The sequence below is a fragment of the Lemur catta genome, chromosome 11 (genome assembly GCF_020740605.2).
Source record: "Lemur catta isolate mLemCat1 chromosome 11, mLemCat1.pri, whole genome shotgun sequence".
Classification (NCBI taxonomy): Eukaryota; Metazoa; Chordata; class Mammalia; order Primates; family Lemuridae; genus Lemur; species Lemur catta.
In genome coordinates this window covers 12,793,875-12,818,349 of record NC_059138.1, presented here as the reverse complement: position 1 = coordinate 12,818,349, position 24,475 = coordinate 12,793,875, and the positions used below count along the sequence as shown (strand labels likewise).

At 35.8% G+C, this 24,475-nt stretch overlaps 1 protein-coding gene and 1 non-coding gene across 5 annotated transcripts in view; both read left to right on the top strand.

Moving 5' to 3' along the window:
• UBN2 (ubinuclein 2) overlaps positions 1-24,475 on the top strand; it is a 73,296-nt gene that overhangs the window by 24,689 nt on the left and 24,132 nt on the right. For 3 of the 4 annotated variants that reach the window (XM_045565309.1, XM_045565308.1, XM_045565310.1), the window contains exons 5-13: positions 325-428; positions 2,178-2,664; positions 9,110-9,180; positions 13,180-13,309; positions 15,694-15,812; positions 16,745-16,858; positions 17,437-17,580; positions 18,598-18,648; positions 21,493-21,535. In XM_045565309.1, the coding sequence (XP_045421265.1) occupies positions 325-428; positions 2,178-2,664; positions 9,110-9,180; positions 13,180-13,309; positions 15,694-15,812; positions 16,745-16,858; positions 17,437-17,580; positions 18,598-18,648; positions 21,493-21,535 (1,263 nt within the window). Of the gene's footprint in view, positions 1-324; positions 429-2,177; positions 2,665-9,109; positions 9,181-13,179; positions 13,310-15,693; positions 15,813-16,744; positions 16,859-17,436; positions 17,581-18,597; positions 18,649-21,492; positions 21,536-23,960; positions 24,012-24,475 lie in introns of all 4 variants that reach the window. The other variant, XM_045565311.1, reaches the window with a different exon arrangement.
• LOC123647853 lies at positions 21,038-21,099 on the top strand. The gene has a single exon (XR_006738386.1). It is a non-coding gene; the product is annotated as a U7 small nuclear RNA (small nuclear RNA).

Here is a 24,475-nt window from a genome sequence, read left to right as displayed (position 1 = left end):
GTCCTTAGATAAATGTTTCTTGACGTGTGGTCCAAAGACTGACTTGTACCAGAATTACTAAAATTCTTGTTAAAAATGCGAATTATTCTCATTAGACTTGGAAAGTTTTTAAAAAATAATAAATAAATGCAAATTATAAGGCCTACCTCAGATAACTGAATCAAAACTAGAGGTAAGAGTGTTTGTGGACCCCAAGAATCTGCATTTTTAACAAGCAATTCTAATGCACATTGACATTTGAGAAAAATGGATCCTGGATTGCTAACATCAAAGAGTAAAGCATTGATACTTAGATAAATGATGCATTCTTTTATCATTTTGCAGATTCCCAAAATAAAAGAAGATGATATTGAGATGAAGAAGCGGAAGCGGAAAGAGGAAGGGGAAACGGAGAAGAAGCCAAGGAAAAAAGTACCCAAACAACTGGGGTACGTTAAATTAAACCTAATAAGGGAACTAGTGTCACAGTGTGACTGTCTCTCCTTTTAGAAAGATATATTCACCACTAATTAATTAATTTAGCTGGGTCTAATTTAATATACTATTTATGAATATTAATAACTCTTAACTTGTAATAATATTGTAGTATTTGTTAGTAAGCAGAAGGCTTTGTCACCTTAGAGACTCATGGTGTTTTAGATCAAATTTATGGATTGGTTCATTAAGTATTTTGTTTATTACAACTTTTTACCAATAAGAACCAGTTTGAAAAGATATTACTGAAAAAACTTTTAATTTTTTTGGTACTAAAACTAAGCGTAGCTGCTTGGGTATTGAGGAATAACAGTAGCCTATACATAAATAGTTTATGGCTGTTGTAATATAAAAAATTTCATTGATTTTATTTAGCTGTTCTTAACACTTGTGACATTAGGTAATGGTAGTGCTGCTAGAAACCAAGTAAAATTTCTCAAAAGCCTATGTCAGAAGAATAAAATATTTGTACCATACAATCAAAAATTACTGATTGCCTCTACTTCTAGGGCTTTTTTCACAGAGCTAAGGGAAGGACATGTGTGAGAGGCTAGGTTTTCCTCCTCTCCTTAACAGGGAGGTATATTTGAATTTGGGGCTATCAGTATCCAGAAAGTTGATGTAGGGAAGTATTTCTCCCCTCCAAAACATAGGATTACAGCCATTAATCATGACCTTGAGTCATTAAGAAATCATTTTAAAAAAAAAAAGGTATAGGCCGGGCGCGGTGGCTCACGCCTGTAATCCTAGCCCTCTGGGAGGCCGAGGCGGGTGGATCTCTCGAGGTCAGGAGTTCGAGACCAGCCTGAGCAAGAGCGAGACCCCGTCTCTACTAAAAATAGAAAGAAATTATCTGGCCAACTAAAAATATATATAGCAAAAAATTAGCCGGGCATGGTGGCACATGCCTGTAGTCCCAGCTACTTGGGAGGCTGCGGCAGTAGGATTGCTTAAGCCCAGGAGTTTGAGGTTGCTGTGAGCTAGGCTGACGCCACGGCACTCACTCTAGCCCGGGCAACAAAGCGAGACTCTGTCTCAAAAAAAAAAAAAAAAAAAAAGGTATATATCACTAATAGTTTTCTTAAATGTTCATTATTTACAGGTAAACTTTTTTGGAAACATAGGCTACAAATAATGCCTTTTATTGAATTTATTTTCAAACTTTATAACTTATTTATTCAGCAAATATTTATTAAGTACCTGTTTATTTTTTTACGGCACTGTTGTAAGTTTTGGGTATATAACAAAGACTGAAATACCTACCTTCAAGGTATTAATGATCTTTTAGATTCTGTAGTTCACCTAGAAGCATAGGCCATAGGATTTATAAAAGATTTTTTCGAGGGAAGTGGTAGCTAAACTGAGATCTTCCCCATAGTTCCTGTAGGGAGGTTATCACCGAAAGTTATACGTACCTGTCTGATTGTCTAACACGGCTGTTTCTAGAATGGAAAATGAAAAATAATCAAAAGGCATTAGCAGACAGATTAGGGTCTAGGAAGACTACATGGTAGTAAGTAAAGGCTCACAGATAAAGACAGTGGATTTTGTATTTCTTTGGCAGTTTGTAGCACAAGCCAATTTGAAGATGTTTGATGAGAACTTGGTTGGTTGTTAGGCAATTCTAATTTCAGCTAAAGTGCTGAAAATCATTTAAAAAAATGAAATCACACAGCCTAATTTGATCGCTGTTTTCTTCACAGAGTTGTGGCTCTAAATTCACACAAGTCTGAAAAAAAGAAGAAACGTTATAAAGATTCTCTTATAGCTGCCATGATAAGAAAATTTCAGAAAGAGAAGGATGCATTAAAGAAGGAATCTAACCCTAAAATCCCAGTGACCTTATCAACCTCCTCTCTGAATAAACCCCCCTGTGCTGCTGCAGCACTGGGAAATGACGTCCAGGACCTAAATCTTAACAGCGCTGATCCAGACCTTCCCATTTTTGTTAGCACAAATGAACATGAACTATTTCAGGAAGCTGAAAATGCCCTAGAGATGCTAGATGGTTTCGACTTGGACAGATTACTGGATGCTGCTTCTGATGGTAGCCCCCTATCTGAATCAGGGGGAGAAAATGGAAACACCACCCAGCCAATCTACACCTCTCAGGTTATGCCCAAGGTGGTACCTACACTCCCAGAGGGTCTACCTGTACTTCTTGAGAAACGTATCGAAGACCTCCGTGTAGTAAGTGTAATAATTCTCTTGATTTTTATTTGCTCTACAAATATAACAATAAATGCTTTTCTTTTAAAGACAAAAATAACCCACAATCCTTCTAACAACTTCTTATTTTTCATATTTCCTTTTAGGCATTGGCTGTTTACCTTATAAGTATTTTTCTGCATAGGTTTCATGGATTCAATTTTTATAAGCTACATAGTCACATAAAGAAAATAGAGTGAAGAAAGGAATACAGTAACATTGCAGAAGTGTACCTAAACTTGGTCCAAACTATGTTGACATCTAGTTATTTTATATAATATTTTTCCAGCTAATCAGCTTTAGTAAGCATGCATTGTGTTCCTACTGGGGCAAACATAAAAATTGAGCTTTGTAGTTTGCTGAAATAGATTACTTTCCAGATTGACTTAGATTCATAATCTTCATTTGTTTAACTAGCTGCAAATCTAGTTATATATCTCACATATTTTGTCTTAAAATGTGCCAAGCCTTGCTTAAATTGTCCTTTTTTTGATTACTTAAACATGTTTGAACCTATTCCATATTTTAGTCATTTTGGGTTTTCCCCTCACCCCATTATAAAAGTAATATAGGCTGGGCACAGTGACTCATGTCTGTAATCCCAGCACTTTGGGAAGGCCTAGGCAGGAGGATCACTTGGGCCCAGGAGTTCGAGACCAGCCTGGACAACATAGCTAGACTCTGTCTCTACAGAAACTTTTTAAAGATTAGCCAAAAGTAGTGCATGCCTATAGCCCCAGCTACACAGGAGGCTGAGGCAAGAGGATTGATCGCTTGAGCCCAGGAGTTTGAGGTTATAGTGAGCCATGATTGGGCCACTGCACTCCAGTCTGGCCAACAGAGTGGGACCTTGTCTCTAAATTAATAAATAAATGAATGAATGTTAATGGGATTATAATGTATGGACTTATTCTACAACCTGCTTTTTTTCTCCTAGGATTTCTCTATTTAAATCACATTTTAAAATTTATTAATCTCTATGTTATATTTATTTCACTAAACTGTTTCTGAATTTTAAATATCTGATTAGGGGAACAAGATATTTATTTAATTTTTCCAACAACTGGCTCTTGGATTTTATTTATCAATTCTGTTCTTTTTTCTTTTCTTTTCTTTGTTTTTCTGAGACAGAGTCTCACTCTGTTGCCCAGGCTAGAGTGCCATGGCGTTAGCCTAGCTCACAGCAACGTCCAACTCCTGGGCTCAAGCAATCCTACTGCCTCAGCCTCCCAAGTAGCTGGGACTATAGGCATGTGCCACCATGCCCAGCTAATTTTTTTCTATATATATATTTTTAGCTGTCCATATAATTTCTTTCTATTTTTAGTAGAGGCGGGGGAGGGGGGGTCTTGCTCTTGCTCAGGCTGGTCTCGAACTCTTGAGCTCAAACGATCCGCCCACCTCGGCCTCCCAGAGTACTGGGATTACAGGCGTGAGCCACTGCGCCCAGCCCTTGTTCTTTTTTCTATTTTTTGTTCTTTAGTGTTTCTTCTGAGGTCTTGACTTACTAGTTAGATCCTTTATGTTTTTACTTATTTTAATCTACTTCATCCATCCAGGAGTTAAAGAAGTGTGTTAAAGTATCTCATTGCCGTTGTTTCTTTTAGTTATAACTTGTCTCTACCATAGTTTTTGCTGTTTATTTCTGTGCTTGTTATTTGGTTCATGGGATTCTTGATGACTGTATCTTCATTATGATGATTATCATTTTTGTCCTATTAATGCTTTCACCTTAATTTTAATTTTGTCTGATTTTACTGTAGACTCTTTTCTCTTTGTTTATTTTAGCATGGTAGAACTTTTCCTATCATTTGCATTTACTCTGTCACTCAGGCTGGAGTGCATTGGTGCAATAATAGCTCACTGTAGTCTAGAACTCCTGGCCTCAAGCTGTCCTCCTGCCTAAGCCTTCCAAAGTGCTGGGATTACAGACATGAGCCACTGTGGCTGGCCTGTCTTTAGTCTTTTTGAGTTCCCTTATTTTAGCTCTTTTACTTATAGATAGCATAGAAATGAAAATTAGTTTATTGACCTAATCTGAGGTTTTTTTCTCTTAACAAAAGATTTTATCTGACCTTCAGTTGTTAGAATTGGTCTTTATTGCATTTTTTTTATATTCTATTTTATTGTTCCCTCCTCCTTCTTTGTTGTCATTCTTTTACTATTTTCTGTGCTTGTTTTTTGAAAAGTATGCAATCTATTTGTAGGTTTATTAATCAAATAGGTTTCTTATTTAATCTTTTCAACTGTATGTATGAAGTATATGTATTATTTCCTTTTTATGGGTAAGAGACTTAGTTTTAGATAGGTTAAATAACTTGACCAAGGCCACACAGCTAGTAAGTGATGGAGCCAGAATTTAAACACCAGGATTCGCTTGACTTCAGAGTATATGCTTTCTGCTGTCCCATGTTGCCCCATCTCTAAAACCCTTGTTTCTTCTAGGTTTTAAAAAGTGCTAGTGATGTGATTCAGGTTTTTCAAGATGTAATTATTAATATTAATAATAATAGCTATTTTTATTAGGCAAAAACCAACCCTATGTATTGGGTGCAGTGCTGCTGTGTCCCACCACTTCCCAAGGCCCCATTCACCTCTCAGGAGACAATGGCCCTGACTGGGTTTGATACATTTTATGTACTGCATAGTCTGATCCTCCCAACAATTATTGAGTAGGTAGTATTTCTCCCCTTTAACAGGTGAGAAAACTAGGTTCAAAAGGTTAAATGATTTGCCCAAGACCACATAATTTTTAAGTGGCAGAGCCAAGATTTGAAGTCAGGACCGTCAGTCCCTGTAGCTGATGTTCTGCGGTATTCTATGTGCATGCTCACTTCCTAAACAAAAATTGGTTAGTGATGAATGTGTTTCAGTCTTCTAAGGCTCTGTCATGTCTCATATCAAAAAATGTCATCTGTCTCTTTAGTAGTTATGCCAGGATTTATACTGTTTCTTCCCAACCCCTTAGTAAGAAATTATCAATAATAAGATTCATTTTACTTACTGATACCTGTGAATTCTCCATATTTTTCTTGGAAATATGAGATGGTACATTTTCTTCAGGAAATGAGATTTCATCTTCAGCAAAAATGCTCATGTCTGTCTGATAAGTTGTTTCTTGCTGCTCTTTTCTTACTTTGCTGCATTCTTCCGTTGTTCAACCTCTTGACTTTTTTTTATTCCCTTTCTTGAAGTTTTAATTCTAGCTTTATTCCTGTATTTCTGCCCCCTGCCCCAATCTTTATCCTAAGAAGCACATCTCAAAAATTTGCTGCTGCTGCTTAGCTTTGGGGGGGAAAAATTGCTTCTACTTTGTAGCATGTAAAATTGTCAAATAACAATGGATTGACAGAGTCAGCATATGGCTTGCTCAGGTTATTGGATCAGGTCTCTCCATGGTAAATTTTGCCCTAACTGATTCTTGACTTACCAACTTTGTTTTTGGTCATCTGGTTAAGGTAGGAAACATAGTGATGGAAATATTATCCTTAAGCTTATTTAATTAATTTGTGCTTATCCTTTGATAATAACCTTGGCTAATTTTTTCATTGTTATTAATTACGTAGAACCCAGACTGGCTGTAGTAAGCCAGTGTCTTTGTGCTGGGTGGCAGTGTTGCACAGTTGAAGTAAGAAAGCTGCTGGTCTGAATCCTGGATCCCACTGTACGTTAGCAGTGTGATTTGGGGGCATATCATGTAATCTCTCTAAAGTTGAGGTTCTTTGTTTATAAGATGAGGGCTATAATACCAATTTCTGTTATGAGATTAAACATGGTGATAATTATATAGTGTATAATAAAATGTCAGACATATTGTAGACAATCAGTAATGTCTGTAGAAAATGAGACATCTGCTTTCTGTTATCTTGGAGCTCATAGCAAGATTTAATAAACTTATGGATAGTAAAAATATACAAGACACCCAAAGCACTAAAAAGTCTTATGCGTATCCTTTTGTGAATTTAGGAAAATTGAGATAAATACAGATATTATATGTGTGTATCAAATATGAAAGAAAGGTATATATGCTAAATTTTGTCTTAACTACTTTGTGCTAGATACTAAGCTGGGTACCAAGGAAACAAAGCTAAGTAAATCATAGCTCTTCAAGGAGCTTATTCTTTAGTAAACAGATATGGAAACAAATAATATCTTGTGTTTTAAACTGTGGGTTGTGATTCATCAATGGGTTGTGAAATCACATTAGTATCATTAGGTAAAAACCATTTTTAAAAAATGAAGTAAAATAGGTATATGTACCAGTACATCAAAAGTGAACCCAATAAGTATTGTATGACGTTTTTGTTTATATGCATGCACATTTGTGACTACTGGATGACTAAATCTGATTTTCCATAACTAGGTCATACAAAAATTTAAGGTTATAAAGTTTGAAATGTCATCAAAAATTCTTATTTATAAGTATTTTTACTCAAAGGAAATATGTCTTTTCTTTATTCACTATAGTATTGTAGGCATCATGAAGAGAAGATTATTACTTAATTTTCAGTTTCATACTTTTTATGATCTGTGGTAATGATTGAAACTATTAAAAATAGGTAGGCCGGGCGCAGTGGCTCACGCCTGTAATCCTAGCACTCTGGGAGGCCGAGGCGGGTGGATTGCTCGAGGTCAGGAGTTCAAGACCACCCTGAGCAAGAGCGAGACTCCGTCTCTACTAAAAATACAAAGAAATTATCTGGTCAACTAAAATATACATATAGAAAAAATTAGCCAGGCATGGTGGCACATGCCTGTAGTCCCAGCTACTCGGGAGGCTGAGGCAGTAGAATCGCTTAAGCCCAGGAGTTTGAGGTTGCTGTGAGCTAGGCTGACGCCACGGCACTCACTCTAGCCCGGGCAACACAGCGAGACTCTGTCTCAAAAAAACAAAATAGGTAGTACTAATTTATTATTCACATTGCTTCTTTTTAAATACTGTTTTCCCCTTCACCAAATCATCAGTTAAATTGCCTTTTTAAAAATCCTTTATTTCAACAGTTGTACCATCAGTTCCATCTTACTTCATTTATTCACTACATGTTTGGCTTTTAGCTTCCTCTTGGGGGTTACCAACTCTACAAATTTTTTTGTTGACCATGCGTAATGTTATTCCCCCCTCCATATATAGCCTTTTGCCTCCAAACACACATTTTAGCTGGATCGTTGACTATATTCTGGTCAGCAATCCTGATGGAGTACAGTGAACCCTATTTTTAATTATGTCAGTGACTCCATAACTCAAGGATGTGGTCATAGAATCTATGTTCTTGTTAGATACATTACCAGATTGTTTTGTCTACTCTTAGACGTCTGCAACTTCAACTTGGATTGATCACATGATTGGACTTCACATTTCTTTGATCTATACTATTTTTTTGATATGTATTATGTACATATTTTGGGAATGCATGTAATAATTTTATGTATCCATATAATCAAATCAGACTAAGTGGGAATATCCATCACCTAAAATATTTATCTTTACTCTGAATTACTGTCTTACAGCTATTTTGAAATTTACAGTTGATTAATGTTAACTGTAGTTACCCTACTGTGACCTATACTAATTCTAAAAGTCTTTTCTATTTAATTCTAAAGAACTTTAACCTTTATGGGAATTGATCTTTTGTTTTTTCGTATTCTTAGGGTCATATGAATTTTTAAAATATCTGTAGTAGGCCTCCAAAAGATATCCATATTCTAATCCCTGAAATCTGTGAATGTTATTTTATATGGCAAAAGGGGAGTGGAATCTTTGCATGTGTGATTAAGTTAAGGATCTTGAGATGGGAGTGTTTTCCTAGATCCCATGGGTCTTAAATGCAATCACATGTGTCCTTAGAAGAGGGAGGTAAGGCCAGGTGAAGGGATTGCGCAGAGAGATTTGAAGATGTTGGCCTTGAAGACTGCAGAGCTACAGCTGCAACCAAGAAATGCCAGCAGCCACTAGAAGGTAGAAGATGCAAGGAATGAGTTGTTCCCTGGAGTCTCTAGAGGGAACTCAGCCCTGTTGACACTTTGATTTCAGCTCAGTGATACTGATTTTGGACCTTAGACTGCGAGAGGATAAATTTCTGTTGTTTTAAGCCACCAGCTTTATAGTAATTTATTACAGCAGCTGTGGGAAACTTATACAATATCCAGTTGAATTTGGATCTCTCAAATAGCTTTGTCTGCCTGTTGATCACAACTCATGTGATATCCTACCAGTATAAAGTTCTTTGGTTTTTTTCATTAGATATTCATCTCAAAGTATGATAATTGCTTGTTGCAGAAGGGTATGGTGGTACGTGCCTATAATTTCAGCTACATGGGAGGATCACTTGAGCCCAGGAATTTGAGACCAATGTAGCAAGACCTTCTCTCAAAGAAAAAAAATAGTTGTTTATTGCAGGTGATGACAGTCTTTCTTATGTTTCTCTAGGCTGCCAAACTTTTTGATGAAGAAGGAAGGAAAAAATTCTTTACACAGGATATGAATAATATTCTTCTGGAGTAAGTAATTTTCTTTTTTTACTAAAAAAAATCTTAAGAATGATTTATTTTAAAATGTAGTAGGCCTTTGAGATACAGATGCTGAGTGGTTGGCTAGTCTCATGCATTAGCTCTTCCTTTCAGCCTTACAGCATATATGATTAGCGTTAATTTCTCAGCAGAATTATGCTTCTCAATGTATTGGTTCTCCTGGATCACTAGATTTGGCATGATTTTCCATCTGCTTTTCATTACATATACTTGGGGAAAATAATTCCATTGATATCTAGTGGGTTTAATTATAATTCATAAAAACTTTTCTAGCCAAATGGAAAGTGTGGTTTCTTAAAGAAGTCAGGGTTGTGAGGTATGATGGAGATAATGTGGAGAAGACAAAAGAAGTTAGATTGGGAATGAGAAAATGAGTGCTGATATATGATATAGATTGTGTTTAAATTAACAATTGTATTTAACTTAGCCATAATTTCTTACTCTTCGAGTTTGATATTAATGAAGCTATAGGTTCTAAGATTGTGGTCAAATAAACTGTACTTGTAAACCTACTGGCTTGTAGATTTTAACCGTTGGTTGCAGGAATCACATATATAATTGGCTACAGAACTGGGCAAAAAAGTGCTAACAAGGAAAGCAGCAAATTTTATTCCTTTCTGAGGAAAATAATGTATGCCTGCTCTTGGTGGTTTAGTAGCATCATATAGAAAGACGCAGGAGAGCAATATTTCTAACACTATGATTCCTGACTTTTAAATACATAATGGAGATAGTTTCTCATGAGACATGAAGAAAGACTGATTGGTTCACTGGTCTTGATATCTGTTGTAATTAATTGTAATCTCTCTTATCCTGGAGTACTTAAACGTAAACTCAGAAAACATATAACCTAGTGTGCTGATAGTATGGTGGCAGAGACGTTTCTCATTCCTGTTCTTATTTATTTTAGCCAGGAATTTTCAGATTCAGTCTGTATGCCTGGAAGCCAGGCAAATGCTTCCTGGCTGTGCCAGCTCCTTTTTAAAAACCCCAGACTCAATGAACAGTGTAGCCATCATTGAACAGGGCTGTCCCAGATTCTATAATCAGGGATCTGACCAGCTCTTCTTTTTCTTCCCACCTGAGAGCCCTGAGTGTGCTAGATCAGCTCCTTCTCTTGTGACTGAGACTGTTCTCTTTTATTTTACTCTTCTGTAAGAGAGAACAACTATTTCTCCCCTGGGAGAGTCAAAAGACTATCATTGGGACGTAGCATCTCACATAAGCAGAATACAGCATTTCATTAATAGGCTTCTTTGTTCATTCCTCTCATGTCTATCTTAAATCTTCTAGTTTTTTGGAGCCCATCTACTTTTTATTTCACAGAGGGTGTGCCTCCAGTTCCACAAGCCCCAGTGTTCAGAGTTGAATTTTTTCCCTTTTAGTCGCTTTATTATTACCCCGGCCTCTTTTTCCACTTTCCTACACAAACATGCACTGTTTTTCTGGACTGAGTTGCTCTTCTAAGGGCATATGGAACATAGTTATTTGGGATAGTAATTCCTATGAAGTTATCCAGGTGTATTGGCTCTGCCTCACCATTGCTTCCTTATGCTAGGGGAAAAAAGGGATCAATTTGCTGGAATAGGGGAACCCTGTTTCTTTTTGCTTAATTGAATTTTGACCTGGATCAACAAATATACAACATGCTGATTTGATTTCGTTCCCTGTTACCTGAAGCAAACATTGCTAACAAATTGTGACACTCTTTGCCTGTGATCTTGATTCAGCCTGTCAGTTCTGCCTAACAAATTGCTCTAGACAGGTACTGCTTGTAGTCTGGAGCTGGTACTGGACACTTGCAGTGAGACCTGGTTGCCATCTCTTTGTCAGATGTTCCTTTAAGGAACTTGTGAATGAGTAGTGACTTGAATCTCAATATAAAGGGACTTATCAATTGTATTCTCATCAGAGAGTCAGCTCTTCCTATAGCTGAGTTAACCTTTTTGGAAACCACTGACTTTTATAAGTAGGTCATTATGTCAGTCTGTGCTTACCTTAATCTCTTAGTACTTGGAGTTTATATTTTATTTTTAAACTCAACTAATTTTTAATAATAGAACAAGCCTAAAAGGCCTACTACCTAGAGTCTAGACTTTGAATAAAGATTTAACCACATACTGGTATCTAACCAAATGTTTATACACAGAACCTCATGACCATAGTGATTGTTTTCCATATGCACCCTTGCATTTGACCCTCTGGTTCTTATAGTTCTTAAGCTTTTTGCCATTCTTTATTATCTGTCTGGCTTCTCTAATACTAAGAATTTTCTATTACCAATTCCAAGGGGAATAATTTTTCCATATTTCTTTTTTTTTTCTGAAATTGCAGAGTATCTTAGAAGTTATGGATACATTTGATATAATAGGGTTTCTTTTCATCCCAAAAAGCTATTTGTTGAATTTTCAGATGCATCTTACATTTATGAGAAGTACTTAAATCTGTCTGTACCTTCTCCTATAATACAATGTGATGATTTAGACATAGATTGTTGCTAAGAGCCCCAATTTGGTCTTGACCTTCAAATTAACATCTGTTCTCATCTTTCTATGATAGCAGCTGCCAGGTATAATGTCTTCCATGTTGGGAGACACCTCAGTTATTTATTAGTAGGTGCGTTCTGCTGAAAATATGATGGCTGTTACAAACTGTTTTCCTCTTTTTTAAAAAAAAAAAAAGTAGCTATTAAACTAAATACACATTGAACAACTTGTTTTCTGTCTCAAAAGTCTGATTTTTAAGTGGAAATGGGAACTGGAGAACTAGAATGAATTGAACAAACTATTAAATACTGTATATAGTTTGTGCAGTACAGACACAATAAAAGAAATGAAGATGGGTAAGATAGCTTGTACATATAGCTAGAGGGGAAACTCTTCTGAATCTTTATTTTTTTCAAACACTTCTAAGGAAAAGAATACTCTAGGAACTCAGTGAAACTGTGACATGCTCAGGTAGCAGTTGCCATGGGGAGAGAGGGGTAGTATAATATTTCTTTGAGGAAATAAGCTTTTGGTTAATAATGGATTTTTTAGGCTTTACCCAAAAATTTAGACATTGCCCCTGTCACCAAAAAGGCATTGCCTTATTGCCTCCTTGTTTGTGGTCGTATAAATTCTGCTTTATTCTGCTTTTAAACTAGACTTGGAATATTTTCTGTAGCATTACTAGTTATTTTTTTTTTTTTTTTTTTTTTTTTTTTTTTTTGAGACAGAGTGTCATTTGTTGCCCGGGCTAGAGTGAGTGCCGTGGCATCAGCCTAGCTCACAGCAACCTCAGACTCCTGGGCTTAAGCGATCCTACTGCCTCAGCCTCCCGAGTAGCTGGGACTACAGGCATGAGCCACCATGCCCGGCTAATTTTTTTGTATATATATTTTTAGTTGGCCAGATAATTTCTTTCTATTTTTAGTAGAGACGGGGTCTCACTCTTGCTCAGGCTGGTCTCGAACTCCTGACCTCGAGCGATCCACCCGCCTCGGCCTCCCAGAGCTAGGATTACAGGCGTGAGCCACCGCGCCCGGCCTTCATTACTAGTTATTGGGTAGGGTTTTTTTGCATGAAGAATATTAGGACCAGGGGTGGTGGCTCATGCCTGTAATCCTAGCACTCTGGGAGACCAAGGCGGGAAGATCACTTGAGGTCAGCCTGAGCAAGAGCGAGACCCTGTCTCTACTAAAAATAGAAAAAATTAGCCAGGCACGATAGCCGGGCTTGTAGTCCCAGCTACTTGGGAGGCTGAGGCAGGAAGGGTCACTTGAGCCCAGGAGTCTGAAGTTGTCCAAGGAGCTATGATTACGCCACTCTAGCCAGGGTGACAGAGCCAGACTCTGTCTCAGAAAAAAAAACCGGAGGAAATCATGGAAAGGTAAAATGAAAACAATCAACTGCCTTCTTGCCTTCTTGCCTATGTGGTGCCACCTAAAAGAAATTCTATATGGTTTATTGTTGATTTTTTTTTGGTCAGCATTGAGTTACAGCTACAAGAACTAGGCCCTGTCATTCGTAGTGGTGTGTATTCCCACCTTGAAGCTTTTGTGCCATGCAATAAAGAAACACTGGTAAAACGTCTGAAGAAATTACATCTCAATGTCCAGGTAAGAGGAAGAATAATATCTGCATTTGGGGTCTGGTAACCTGTAAGGTAAAGAGACTTGTTTCTGACTGGGGCCTTTGCACCTTAATTGCTTTATGGTCGTACTGTATGTATTTAATAACCATAAGAGATTATTAAAGACATGTTAGATCCCCTGAAAATAATTACTTTAATTGATAGGTTTTGTGAGAAAAAATGTTTTCTAAGGCATAGAATTTCTAAGGTGTGATTGACAAACAGAATTCTTTATATCAGTACTCACTTTTTTTTTTGTCTTTCATATCTATTAATAAAATACTTACTTTGATTTCAGAAACTATAGTTTTTTTCTCAATTTAAAGCAAATTAATGAACAAATGAAATTCGTTTGAAGTCTCAAATTTTGTGCCTTTGCGTGGCTCCTTTAGACATTGGCAGTTGGAGCTTCCTGCCGTACGTTCACGTGACAGAAACGGGTACTAATAAAAAAAGAACTAGAAGTAGAAAATCAGCTTTTTGCAGATTATAACATATTTTCTAAGGAACATTTGAAGTGTGATGTTTGAAGTTATTTAATATTCCTTTGGTTATGAAAGAAAGACATTTATCCTTGCTTTTCTTTATATAGTATCAGTCACACAAATATGTATCCCTAAATATTATATGATTTAGTTCTGCATAATTTTTGAGCTCCGTATAGAGATACACTGTTTTCTTCTGAAACTTTCTACCACTCAACATTATGTAATTCAATTTTATCTTATGTCTATATGTAGTAGAAATCCATTCATTTTTTTACTGGTATATATACATACAGTGCTCCATTGTATGAATATATCCCAATTAATTTGTCTATTTTACTGTTGATGGATATTTGGGTTGTTTCCAGGCAGATAGTCTCAGCTATATAATTCTTCAAAAGTGATCATTTAAGAGCTATGACACTTGATTCATGTTTTTAAAAATAGGATTTTATAGCAGACACTATCATATGTGTTATATATTTACTAATTGGTATGCATAGAATGGGTTAAATTGCTTATTGGTAATATTATTTGTGTTTTAAAAATCTTTATCTTTACCAAAAATCACATTTTAAAAACAGTTGTTTCTGTGAAGAAAAACAAAGTCTTACAATATTTCTGCACCTGTGATAATGATAAAAGTATGTTTCAAATAGTTACATATATACATTGTTATTTGTAAAATGAAAATAATAAATTGGCTAATTAAAGCTGTCAGATACAAACCTACTTGCTTTCCTTTTTGCCCTGAATCGACATGAATAAGAGTTTCCAGGTTCCTCTTTCACTTTGTCCTTGATCTTGCATTTTTGCTTGCAGCATAAATCACAATTACTAATAATAACCGAGAGAACAGGATGCCAACATCCTGCTGGTAGTCACCTAATCCAAATCGTGTGTTCTACAGCAGCGTTTCTTCTTATGGTGCTGGCTCCCTATCATAATGGGATTAACCCGTAGTAGTTTTACAATGTAGAATTTTTATTTAGTTATTTTTGAGACAGGTTTTCACTCTGTCACCCAGGCTAGAGTGCAATGGCATGATCATAGCTCACCATAACCTCGAATTCCTGGCTTCAAATGATCCTCCTGCCTCAGTCTCCAGAGTAGTTAGGACTACAGGCACGTGCTACCATGCCCAGTTAAATTTTAAAACAGTTTTTTTGTAGAGACAGGGTCTCACTATGTTGCCCAGGCTGATCTTGAACTCCTGGCCTCAAACGATTCTCCTGCCTTGGCCTCCCAAAGTGCTGGGATTACAGTAGGTTTTTTTTCCCTCTATTTAATCATTTGTATTATAGTTAAAGTGTCCATGAGGCATTTTTAAGAGTATAAAGGAGTTGGGCACAAGTGGCTTATGCTGTAATCCTAGTGTTTTGGGAGGCTGAGGCAGGAGGATTGAGGCTAGGAGTTGGAGGCCAGCCTGAGCAAGAGTGAGACTCTGCCGCTACAAAAAGTAGAAAACTTAGCCAGGTGTGGTTGTGCATGCCTGTGGTCCCAGCTACTCGGGAGGCTGAGGCAGGGGGATTGCTCGAGCCCAAAAGTTTGAGGTTGCAGTGAGCTATGATGAAGCCACTGCACTCTAGCCTGGTAGGCAGAGCAAGACCCTGTCTCAAAAAAAAAAAAAAAGAGTGTAAAGGAGCACTGTTAATAATTATGCTAGGGCAATAGGCAAAAACTGGGGCTTTTCTTGGCTGAGAAATATGGTCATCCTGATTTATATCCAGTGTGCATTATAAAAAGTGCTGTCCATATTTAAATATGCTACTATTTCAAATGTGTAATCAATATCTAAAACATAAATTTCATCTTTTGAGGGTCTGCTTACAAAATAAATTTTGTAAATATGTTTAAAAAAACTTTCAGTATGTTTTTTTCTCAGGATGATCGTTTAAGAGAACCTCTGCAAAAACTGAAACTGGCTGTTAGCAATGTCATGCCTGAACAGCTATTTAAATACCAGGAGGACTGCCAGGCTCGTAGTCAAGCTAAGTGTGCCAAGTATGTATCTCTTCTGTTTGGGCTGACTTTTGCATTTGATGACTACTTTTAGTTGTTAGGGGTTGGTGCTGCATGGACCTCGTCTTCAAGTACAAATCCATATACACTACTGACATGATATAATTGAATGTTTTCTAAATGACATGTCACTTCCCACTCAGTTGCTGTGGAGTCAAAGGCAAAAGACGTCTGTTGATTACATGTGTGGATGTGAGCAGAGCAAGAGCTGACACTGCTCAGACATATCACATTTTGACCAACTTGACTAGCTAGGATTGGACACAAATGTTTTCTGACCTGAATGATGAGTGCCTTTATATTATAGTTTGAAGACCTTATTATTTACCAAACTACTTTATAACTCCCTCCAAATTCAAAGTATTACGTGGAAAGGTAGATCCCCTATTTACCGTGTCTTTTGAGTTAAGTTAAGAAACTTCAGACTCAAATTAAACCATGCCAAGAAATTGTGAATGAGATTTTAACTTAAAGAAAAAACTTTTTATTGTAAAAATTCAAATAAAAAAATGTCAGAATGACAAGAGGAAAAGAAAAGGTAAAATAAATTACTGTGGAACCTTAGACCTTTTAGAAACCAGTGTGAAAAGATTTGAAGATTTAAAAAAATCCTTTGAGTCCTGTATAGTGAGAGAAAGTACTGAAGTGTTTATTAAATAATTAAAGTACCGACAAGCTGAAACACTTCACCTTGTGGGAATATTCCTTCTTCACTAGGTTAAAATGTCATCAATTAAATTCACAAGTATCTTGATTAAAACTGTCGAATTACAACTTCATTAAGGAAATAGTAACTTTCAGAGTTTTTAAAGTTGAGTTAATTGCTGATTAAGCAATTCAGCAAGTGTTTATGGAGCATATTATAGGCTATGTAGGGTTAAAACTTCGCTTCATAAAATGTTTTTCATTTTTAGATTGCAAACAGATGAAGAACGAGAAAAAAATGGATCCGAGGAAGATGATGATGAGAAACCAGGGAAACGTGTCATAGGACCAAGAAAGAAATTCCATTGGGATGACACCATCAGGTAAGATTTAATAAGTTTTTACTTTTAACCAAATATATAATACAGAAGTAAGATTCCTAGCAAAGAGAATCTATGGTAAATATAAAACTAGATTGGAAGCAACCAAAGATTAGTATTGGGGGAAAAATTATTCAAAAAAAAATTAATTTGGTCCTAATATCCTTAGAGTATTATCACTTTTATTTTCACATACACTGTAATACTTTTTATAAGCTAACCTTCTAATATTGTAAGTCATACTGGTTTCAGAAGGTGAAATGCTCAGTAGACTTTCTTTAGCCATCTCTCTTACCAATACTTTTATACCCCAAGTAGAGAACTATCTCTTTTAATCTTTAGTGCCTTGATTAAAGTTATCAAAGGAAATTTCTTTTATATTGAGGGTTTGACTATAGTGCAGTGAATGATGTATGTTGGAAATTATTTATCTTCATGTCATTTTCTGAATACTTTAGATAATATTCTCTATTATTGCTGTCAGATTTATGTGCTTTTTGATAAATCAGTTTCAAACTTAATTTTCTACAGTTTTATAGTCAGATTTATATATATATATATTTTTTTTTCAATCTGTTTAGAACTTTGTTATGTAACCTTGTTGAGATCAAATTGGGATGCTATGAGTTAGAGCCAAATAAAAGCCAATCTGCTGAGGATTATCTTAAATCCTTTATGGAGACAGAGGTGAAACCCTTGTGGCCTAAGGGCTGGATGCAGGCAAGGTAAGAAATGTGACTTCCTGGATTTTATTTTACTTTCTTCTTATTGCTATTATTAAAGATACACAGACACAAACACACACACATGTGACGTTGATTTTGCTAAGAACATACATGTTCAACATCCTGTACAGTTATCTCAGATGATCTTTGGTTTGAAAATGTCAAGCACTTAAAAGTGTCACAAGAATGGAAAAACAAGCACCACATGTGCTCACAATCAAATTGGTATTAACTGATCAACCCTTATGTGCACATTTAGTAGTAATATTCACCGGGTATCAGGCAGGTGGGAAGGGGGTGGGGAGATGGATATATTCACACCTAATGGGTGCAGTGCACACCATCTGGGGGATGGGTATGCTTGAAGTTCTGACTCAAATGGGGCAAAGGCATTATATGTAACCCAAACATTTATACTCCCATAATATGCTGACATAAAAAAAAAAAAAGACAAACCAATTAGTCATGTAGACATAAAGATGTAAAGATAGGCATAAAGGTGATTTTTTTATTGAGTGCTTTTTCTTTTTTGCACCTGAATTACTAGTAGAGAAAAGGGAAGGGAGGAAGACTTCCAAAGGGTTATGAACTTTGGGTGGGGGACTTCATATGGGTAATGTGAAGATAAGGAACTGAATAAGGCATTTAGAGTATAGGAAAGGAGACACAGCCTTAGGTTCCACTGAAAAGAGTCAGTATAGAGAGTGGTATCTCAAGAAACTAAAGGTAGCCCTCAAGAGTTAAGAATGTAAAAATTGATAAACTTGGCTATCTCAACCTATGATCTTAGAGCGCTTCCTCTTAAATCAACAAAAAAGATCTATCCATCTATTAAAAGATTTCAATAAATAGAGGTGATATAAAACTCTCCATAAAGTACATTATTGAGTATATTTGTACCATTACAACTTGTTATATAAGTAAAGCCTATTGAAAGTCAAGTGATTAAAAAATACATAAAACAAGTATCATATTATGTGTTATAAAAAAATAACTGTGTCCTTTTAATTTTTCCAGAATGCTTTTTAAGGAAAGCCGAAGTGTACATAACCATCTTACTTCTGCTCCGTGAGTAAATGCAGATTCCAGATTGCTTCATTTATTTTTATTCACATTATGTGCTTTAAGAAACAAAAGTATCATGTATTAAATACTAGTTGAAGTAGAACTTAAATGTACATGTAGGCAATCTCCGTTTTACCACCATCTTAAAAAAACAGTCATTTTGACTGTTTGGACCTCAGAACACATTTATCTATTGAAATAGCTGTCAGGCTACTCTCTAAACACCTACTAAATCCATATTGTGACACATACCAGCCTGGGATTCTGTTAGTTGGGAGCCCTAGAAGCAAGATGGCCCAGGGGTTTTCCTTTGTACCTGGGCCATTTTCAGTCTTTTTGTGTCTTTCCTCTCTACCTCTTCACGGCCATCTGCATGGGTAACCCACAGCCCTCTGCTGCCCTGAGCTTCCCAGGACAGATCCTTATACATACCGACCTTCCTTGCCCTGCAGAGGGTTGTATGCCGCAAAATTAACCTGCTCTTCATGTCCTTCCTTCTGTTCAAAACTGAATGTTTCCTTAGTGATGTGATTATTAGAGAAAGAGCTCTTATTCTCTGACATACAAGAAAAAGGCAGGTTTTTTCTGTGGTTACACTTTTGGGTAAATATTAGTCAACTCCACAAGAGTTTTATTTTTACCTACGGCTTGGAACTACTTCTCTGTAGCCTACAAGTGTGGTTTTAGGGTTATTAAAAAATTAGCAAGTTACTGAAAGCTTTAATTCAATATTCTGCTAAGAGATCTGTGTAACATCCTTTGGGCAACATTATAAAATTCCTCCTCTCGTATATAATTGTCTAGGAATTTTTTAGTTTTGGGGAAGGACACACTGTTAGTGCAGTTGACCCGTGAACATTGCTGGCATAGGGGTACCAACTGCCATGCAATCAGACATCCATGTATAACTTTTGACTCCCCAAAACTTAACTACTAGTAGCCTACTCTTGACCAAAAAGCCTTACTGATAGCATAAACAGTCCATTAACACATATTTTGTACATTTTAACACATATTTTGTGCATTATATGTATAATATACTCTATTCTTAAGCTAGAGAAAAGAAATGTTATTTTAAAAATCATAAGGAAGAGAAAATACATTTACTGTCTATTAAGTAGAAGTGGATCATCATAAAGGACTTTATCCTTGTCTTCCCATTGAGTAGGCTGAGGAAGAGGAGGGCCTTACTATTTTACTGTCTTAGGGATGGCAGAGGTGGAAGAAAATCTGCGTATAAATGGACCCGTGAGTTCGAACATGTGTTGTTCAAGGGTCAGCTGTATATCATCAAGGATGTATTGAATTGGTTGTGGTTTTTAGTTCTTATTCTCGTTTTTTGAGTGTAAATTTTAAGTAGTTTGGTTTCATACATTGTAGGTTTACTTTGTTGCAAGTCATTTGTTATTCTTCAAATAAATTTTATATACATATGTATTTGTGTCAATATTATTTATGGTTTTAATTTTCCTAAACAGTAAGTAGTCCCCCCTTATCCTTGGGAAATGTGTTTCAAGACCCCCAGTGGATGCCTGAAGCTGCGGAGAGTACCAAATCCTATATATACTATGTTTTTTCCTATGCATACATACTTAATGATAGTTTAATTTATAAATTAGGCATAGTAAGAGATTAACAACAATAACTAATAATAAAATAGAACACTTTAAACAATATACGGTAGTAAAAGTTATGTGAATGTGATATCTCTATTTTTGGGATATTCCATTTAATATTTTCAGACGTTGGTTGACTGGGGGTAACTGAAACAGGAAACTGAAACCTTGGATAAGGGGGAGACACTGTAGTTCTAAACCCACATATGCATTACAATTCAGGTATTACTAACTCATTCCTTTAATTCTACAGGCTTTAATGTAGGTCCTCTCCCTCAGTGTTTTTAATAGCTTCATTATCATCACTTATTTTTGTTTTGTTTTGTACCAGAAAGTAAAAATCTATGGGCTAGATGGGGCTGGAGGTCTTTTGCCCAAGTGGTTTTCATCAAAAAAAAAAAACTTTGAAAATTACTATTTCCTTAATGAAGTTGTAAATTGACAGTTTTAATCAAGATACTTGTTAATCTAATGAATGACATTTTATCCTGGTAAAGTAGGAATAGTTGCACAAGGTAAGGTGTTTTAGCTTATCAATACTTTAATTATTTAACAAACACTTGAGCACTTTCTCTTACTATATAGGACTCATAAGATTTTTTTAATCTTCAAACCTTTTCTCACTTGTTTCTAAAAGATCTAAGGTTCCACAGTCATTTTTCTTACTTTTTTCCCCCGTGTCGTTTTGACATGTTTTTATTTGAATTTTTACGTTAAAAAGTTCTTTAAATTAAATCTCATTCACAGCTTCTTGGCAAGGTTTAATTTGAGCTTGAAGGTGTTACAGCTCTTTTAAAATTTGTCTAGCAGGTTTTCCGGTCCTCACCGGAAGACCCAAAAAAATAAACAATTTGAGCTTGAAGTTCCTTAAAACTCTAGTTTCCTACAAATAATTGTAGATGCTTACCAGTTTTTTGAAATGAGTCTCCTTAGACAGCTTTGTTAGCGTGTTTTGAGTTAAGTTTTATGTATTCATATTTAAGTTTTTTAAAATATCATCTACATTTCATATTTTACTAATTGTTTAGTTTTTCTTCCCATTAATCTGAATTAGGGAAAATGTTGCTTGTATTCACATGTAAACTGAGCCTTTATATATAGTTCCTCTCTTCAAAGAGTTTTCCAAATAGCAGAAGAAATTGTTTACCCACATAATTAAAAGTCTGTATGTTATAATTTTCTAATGAGTGATATAACTACTACTAAAATGGCCTCTTTTTTAACCTTTTAGGGCAAAGAAAAAGGTGATTCCTGCACCTAAACCCAAAGTAAAAGTAAGTATTGAACCAAATCTTTAATTAGTCATAATTGGTGAATGTTGAAATACATTCTTAAGATGAAAAGAATATATTTAGCAAAGGTCAATAGGTACTATAAGATGGGTGTTTTCAACTTTGTAAGAATCCTAGGACCTTTGTATTTGGGAGAATAGATGACTGTGTAGCAGTGGGAAATTTGCGTACATTAATTGAATTGTAAAGCTTAACTTAATTCTACTTAGAAATGCTGGATAAAATATAACAAATATCCTTTAAAAGCGTAGCTGAGACCACAGTTGTGAAAGAGGCCAAAAACAAAGAAGGAGCTGACAGAGTGTTAATTTGTTGCTTAAACTTTGGTTGCCTTTGGGGGCATTTACCACTTTCTGTCCATCACCTTTTTACATTTCTTCTTAAAGGGTAACAGATCAGGTTTTCTTGGGCTTGTATAGGTCAGAAATTAGAATGAAACTTGCATAGAGCTGGGCCCTCAAAGGATAACATCTTTAGTAAAAGAAAGGACTAGGAAAAAGTCTACCTACCAGCAGAAAGATTAAGAAAAGTACCTTTTTGGCCTGGATTCTGGATTGGAGGAAGAAATTCTTCCCTGAAAAATTTCCCTGGTTTAGAAGTTTAATTTATACTCCCTGTACAATCTGGGAAAACTCCAAGCTGAGATGCTGAGACAATAACTTAAAGTCATCAGATTGATAATAACCTGGGGCAACTAGGGAAAGCAAATTCTCCCTGGTATAATGTGCTCTCTTCCTAGGCCTCAAAGGCTTACCACCTGTAATCCATGTCAGACCTGAGCTTACAGTCTGGAATGCAGAGTACATGAGCAAAGAAGTTACTGTGAGTGAGAGTAACTCACAATAAACAACAGAATTAGATCCCCAAGAAAGGCATATGGTGGATTTGTTGGGTTTAGAACATAAAATAATTTTACTTAAAATTTTTAATTATTTAATGAAGTAGAAGAGAGAGTAAAAAATATCCTGTAAAAATAAACAAAATAGATTTGAAAGAGAACCAAGTATAACTTCTAGAAATAAAATCCATAATCATTTGAAATTAAAATTTTAATGGAAGCCCACACTTTTTAGGTTTTAGACTATTCTCCATAGCTTTCATCTCTTTGAATACATGAGTTTCTTTGCTTGTGAGATTATGGCCAGGTTAGTATTCTTTCCTCTGTGGCCTTCCAAGCTTTTGGCTTAGAGCCTCTTTAAATACAGAGTAAATAGTTCTTAGTAACCTACTTTGTCTTCTAATCCAGATAATAGCCAATCTTTCATTAAATCTGTTGTGTTCATTGACACTTGACTTCATTGTTATATTAGAATATTAAACACTTAATACCCCTCATAAAGGATTGGTTAGATTTTAGTACATCTATTCAAACATATGATTAATAGAATAATTGGGTAGGAAATTTATCAGAATTCTAATGGATGTATTTGGATGATATGGAGGAATCATCAGTTTTTTTCATTTGTTTGCTTCTCAGGGATTAAACTTTTTCCTTTTCCAAGAATGGAAAAGCTTTATTAATGTTTTATTTTCTACCCTTACCCCGTCATACTTTTTTTTTAGTTATAAAGGTAATATAAGGAAATGCCTAGGCCGGGCGCGGTGGCTCACGCCTGTAATCCTAGCACTCTGGGAGGCCGAGGTGGGCAGATCGTTTGAGCCCAGGAGTTTGAGGTTGCTGTGAGCTAGGCTGACACCACGGCACTCTAGCCCAGGCAACAGAGTGAGACTCTGTCTCAAAAAAAAAAAAGGAAATGCATATAGTAGAAAAGACAAATAATACAGAAATATAAGAAGGAGAAATGTAAAAGTATCCAGAAATTTCTCCTCACTTAGAGCAAAAAAGCTCCTGACTTTCTGGTGCATATCTGCCTTCTCTTCTCTGGATCCCTGTTCCTCCCTCCTTTCCATCCATCCATCCAACCATCCATTCATTTATTGAATTAACATTCCACATAAATGAGATAACCTGCTTTTTTGACTCAATTATATATCTTGAACAATTTTCTCTGCCAATATAAATCTATACAGTATTCTCTTGGGTGGATTTGATGTTATTTTTACAAAGAAAAAATTGATAATAAAAAGTTATTTAAAAACAGCAATTTTATACTAATAATACTTCCAGTATTCTGTTACATTTACTTACCGTCAGTTCTGTACTTTTTACAGTGATGGAATTTTCACTGATCATGTCATTGTATGGTGTGTCAAAGCAAACGTGTGTCTCATCTGTATTATCCATTCATCTTAGTAGACAATTGTGACCTTAATGTAATTAAACCACATGCTTCCGATGGGCACTAAGGTTTTTAATCAGGGGGTTTAGAATAAAAGCTTAGAGAAACTGCTAAGGAAGTTAGAGTGTAACAACATTCTTAACAGCTTCCTTACTGTAATACCTTAGGAGGTGATGGTAAAGACCCTTCCTTTCCATTCTTTCCCCACTATGCTTAAGGTAAGTGCTATGGTTGTATAAATCCATATACAATAAAACATTCTGAGTTTGGGTTTATTTGGGTTTGTTTGTTTTTAAGAAACCAGCTGAAGAGATTTTGAAATGACTTTTATGTAATCATTTTTTCTTAATCTTAAAAATGAAACAAGCCAAATACTTTATATTTCTCTAAAAAAAGAAATAGTTGCTTTTTAATTCTCTTGCTCTTTAAATATTATAAACTATTGTCTAATTCTCATCTCTTCCTTGAATTTTAAGATTTTTGAGAAAACCCTTAGGTATTAAGAGTTTTCTTTTCTTTCTTTTTTTTTTTTTTTGAGACAGAGTCTCTGTTGCCTGGGCTAGAATGCCGTGGTGTCAGCCTAGCTCACAGCAACCTCAAACTCCTGGGCTCGAGTGATCCTCCTCCCTCAGCCTCCTGAGTAGCTGGGACTACAGGCATGCGCCACCATGCCCGGCTAATT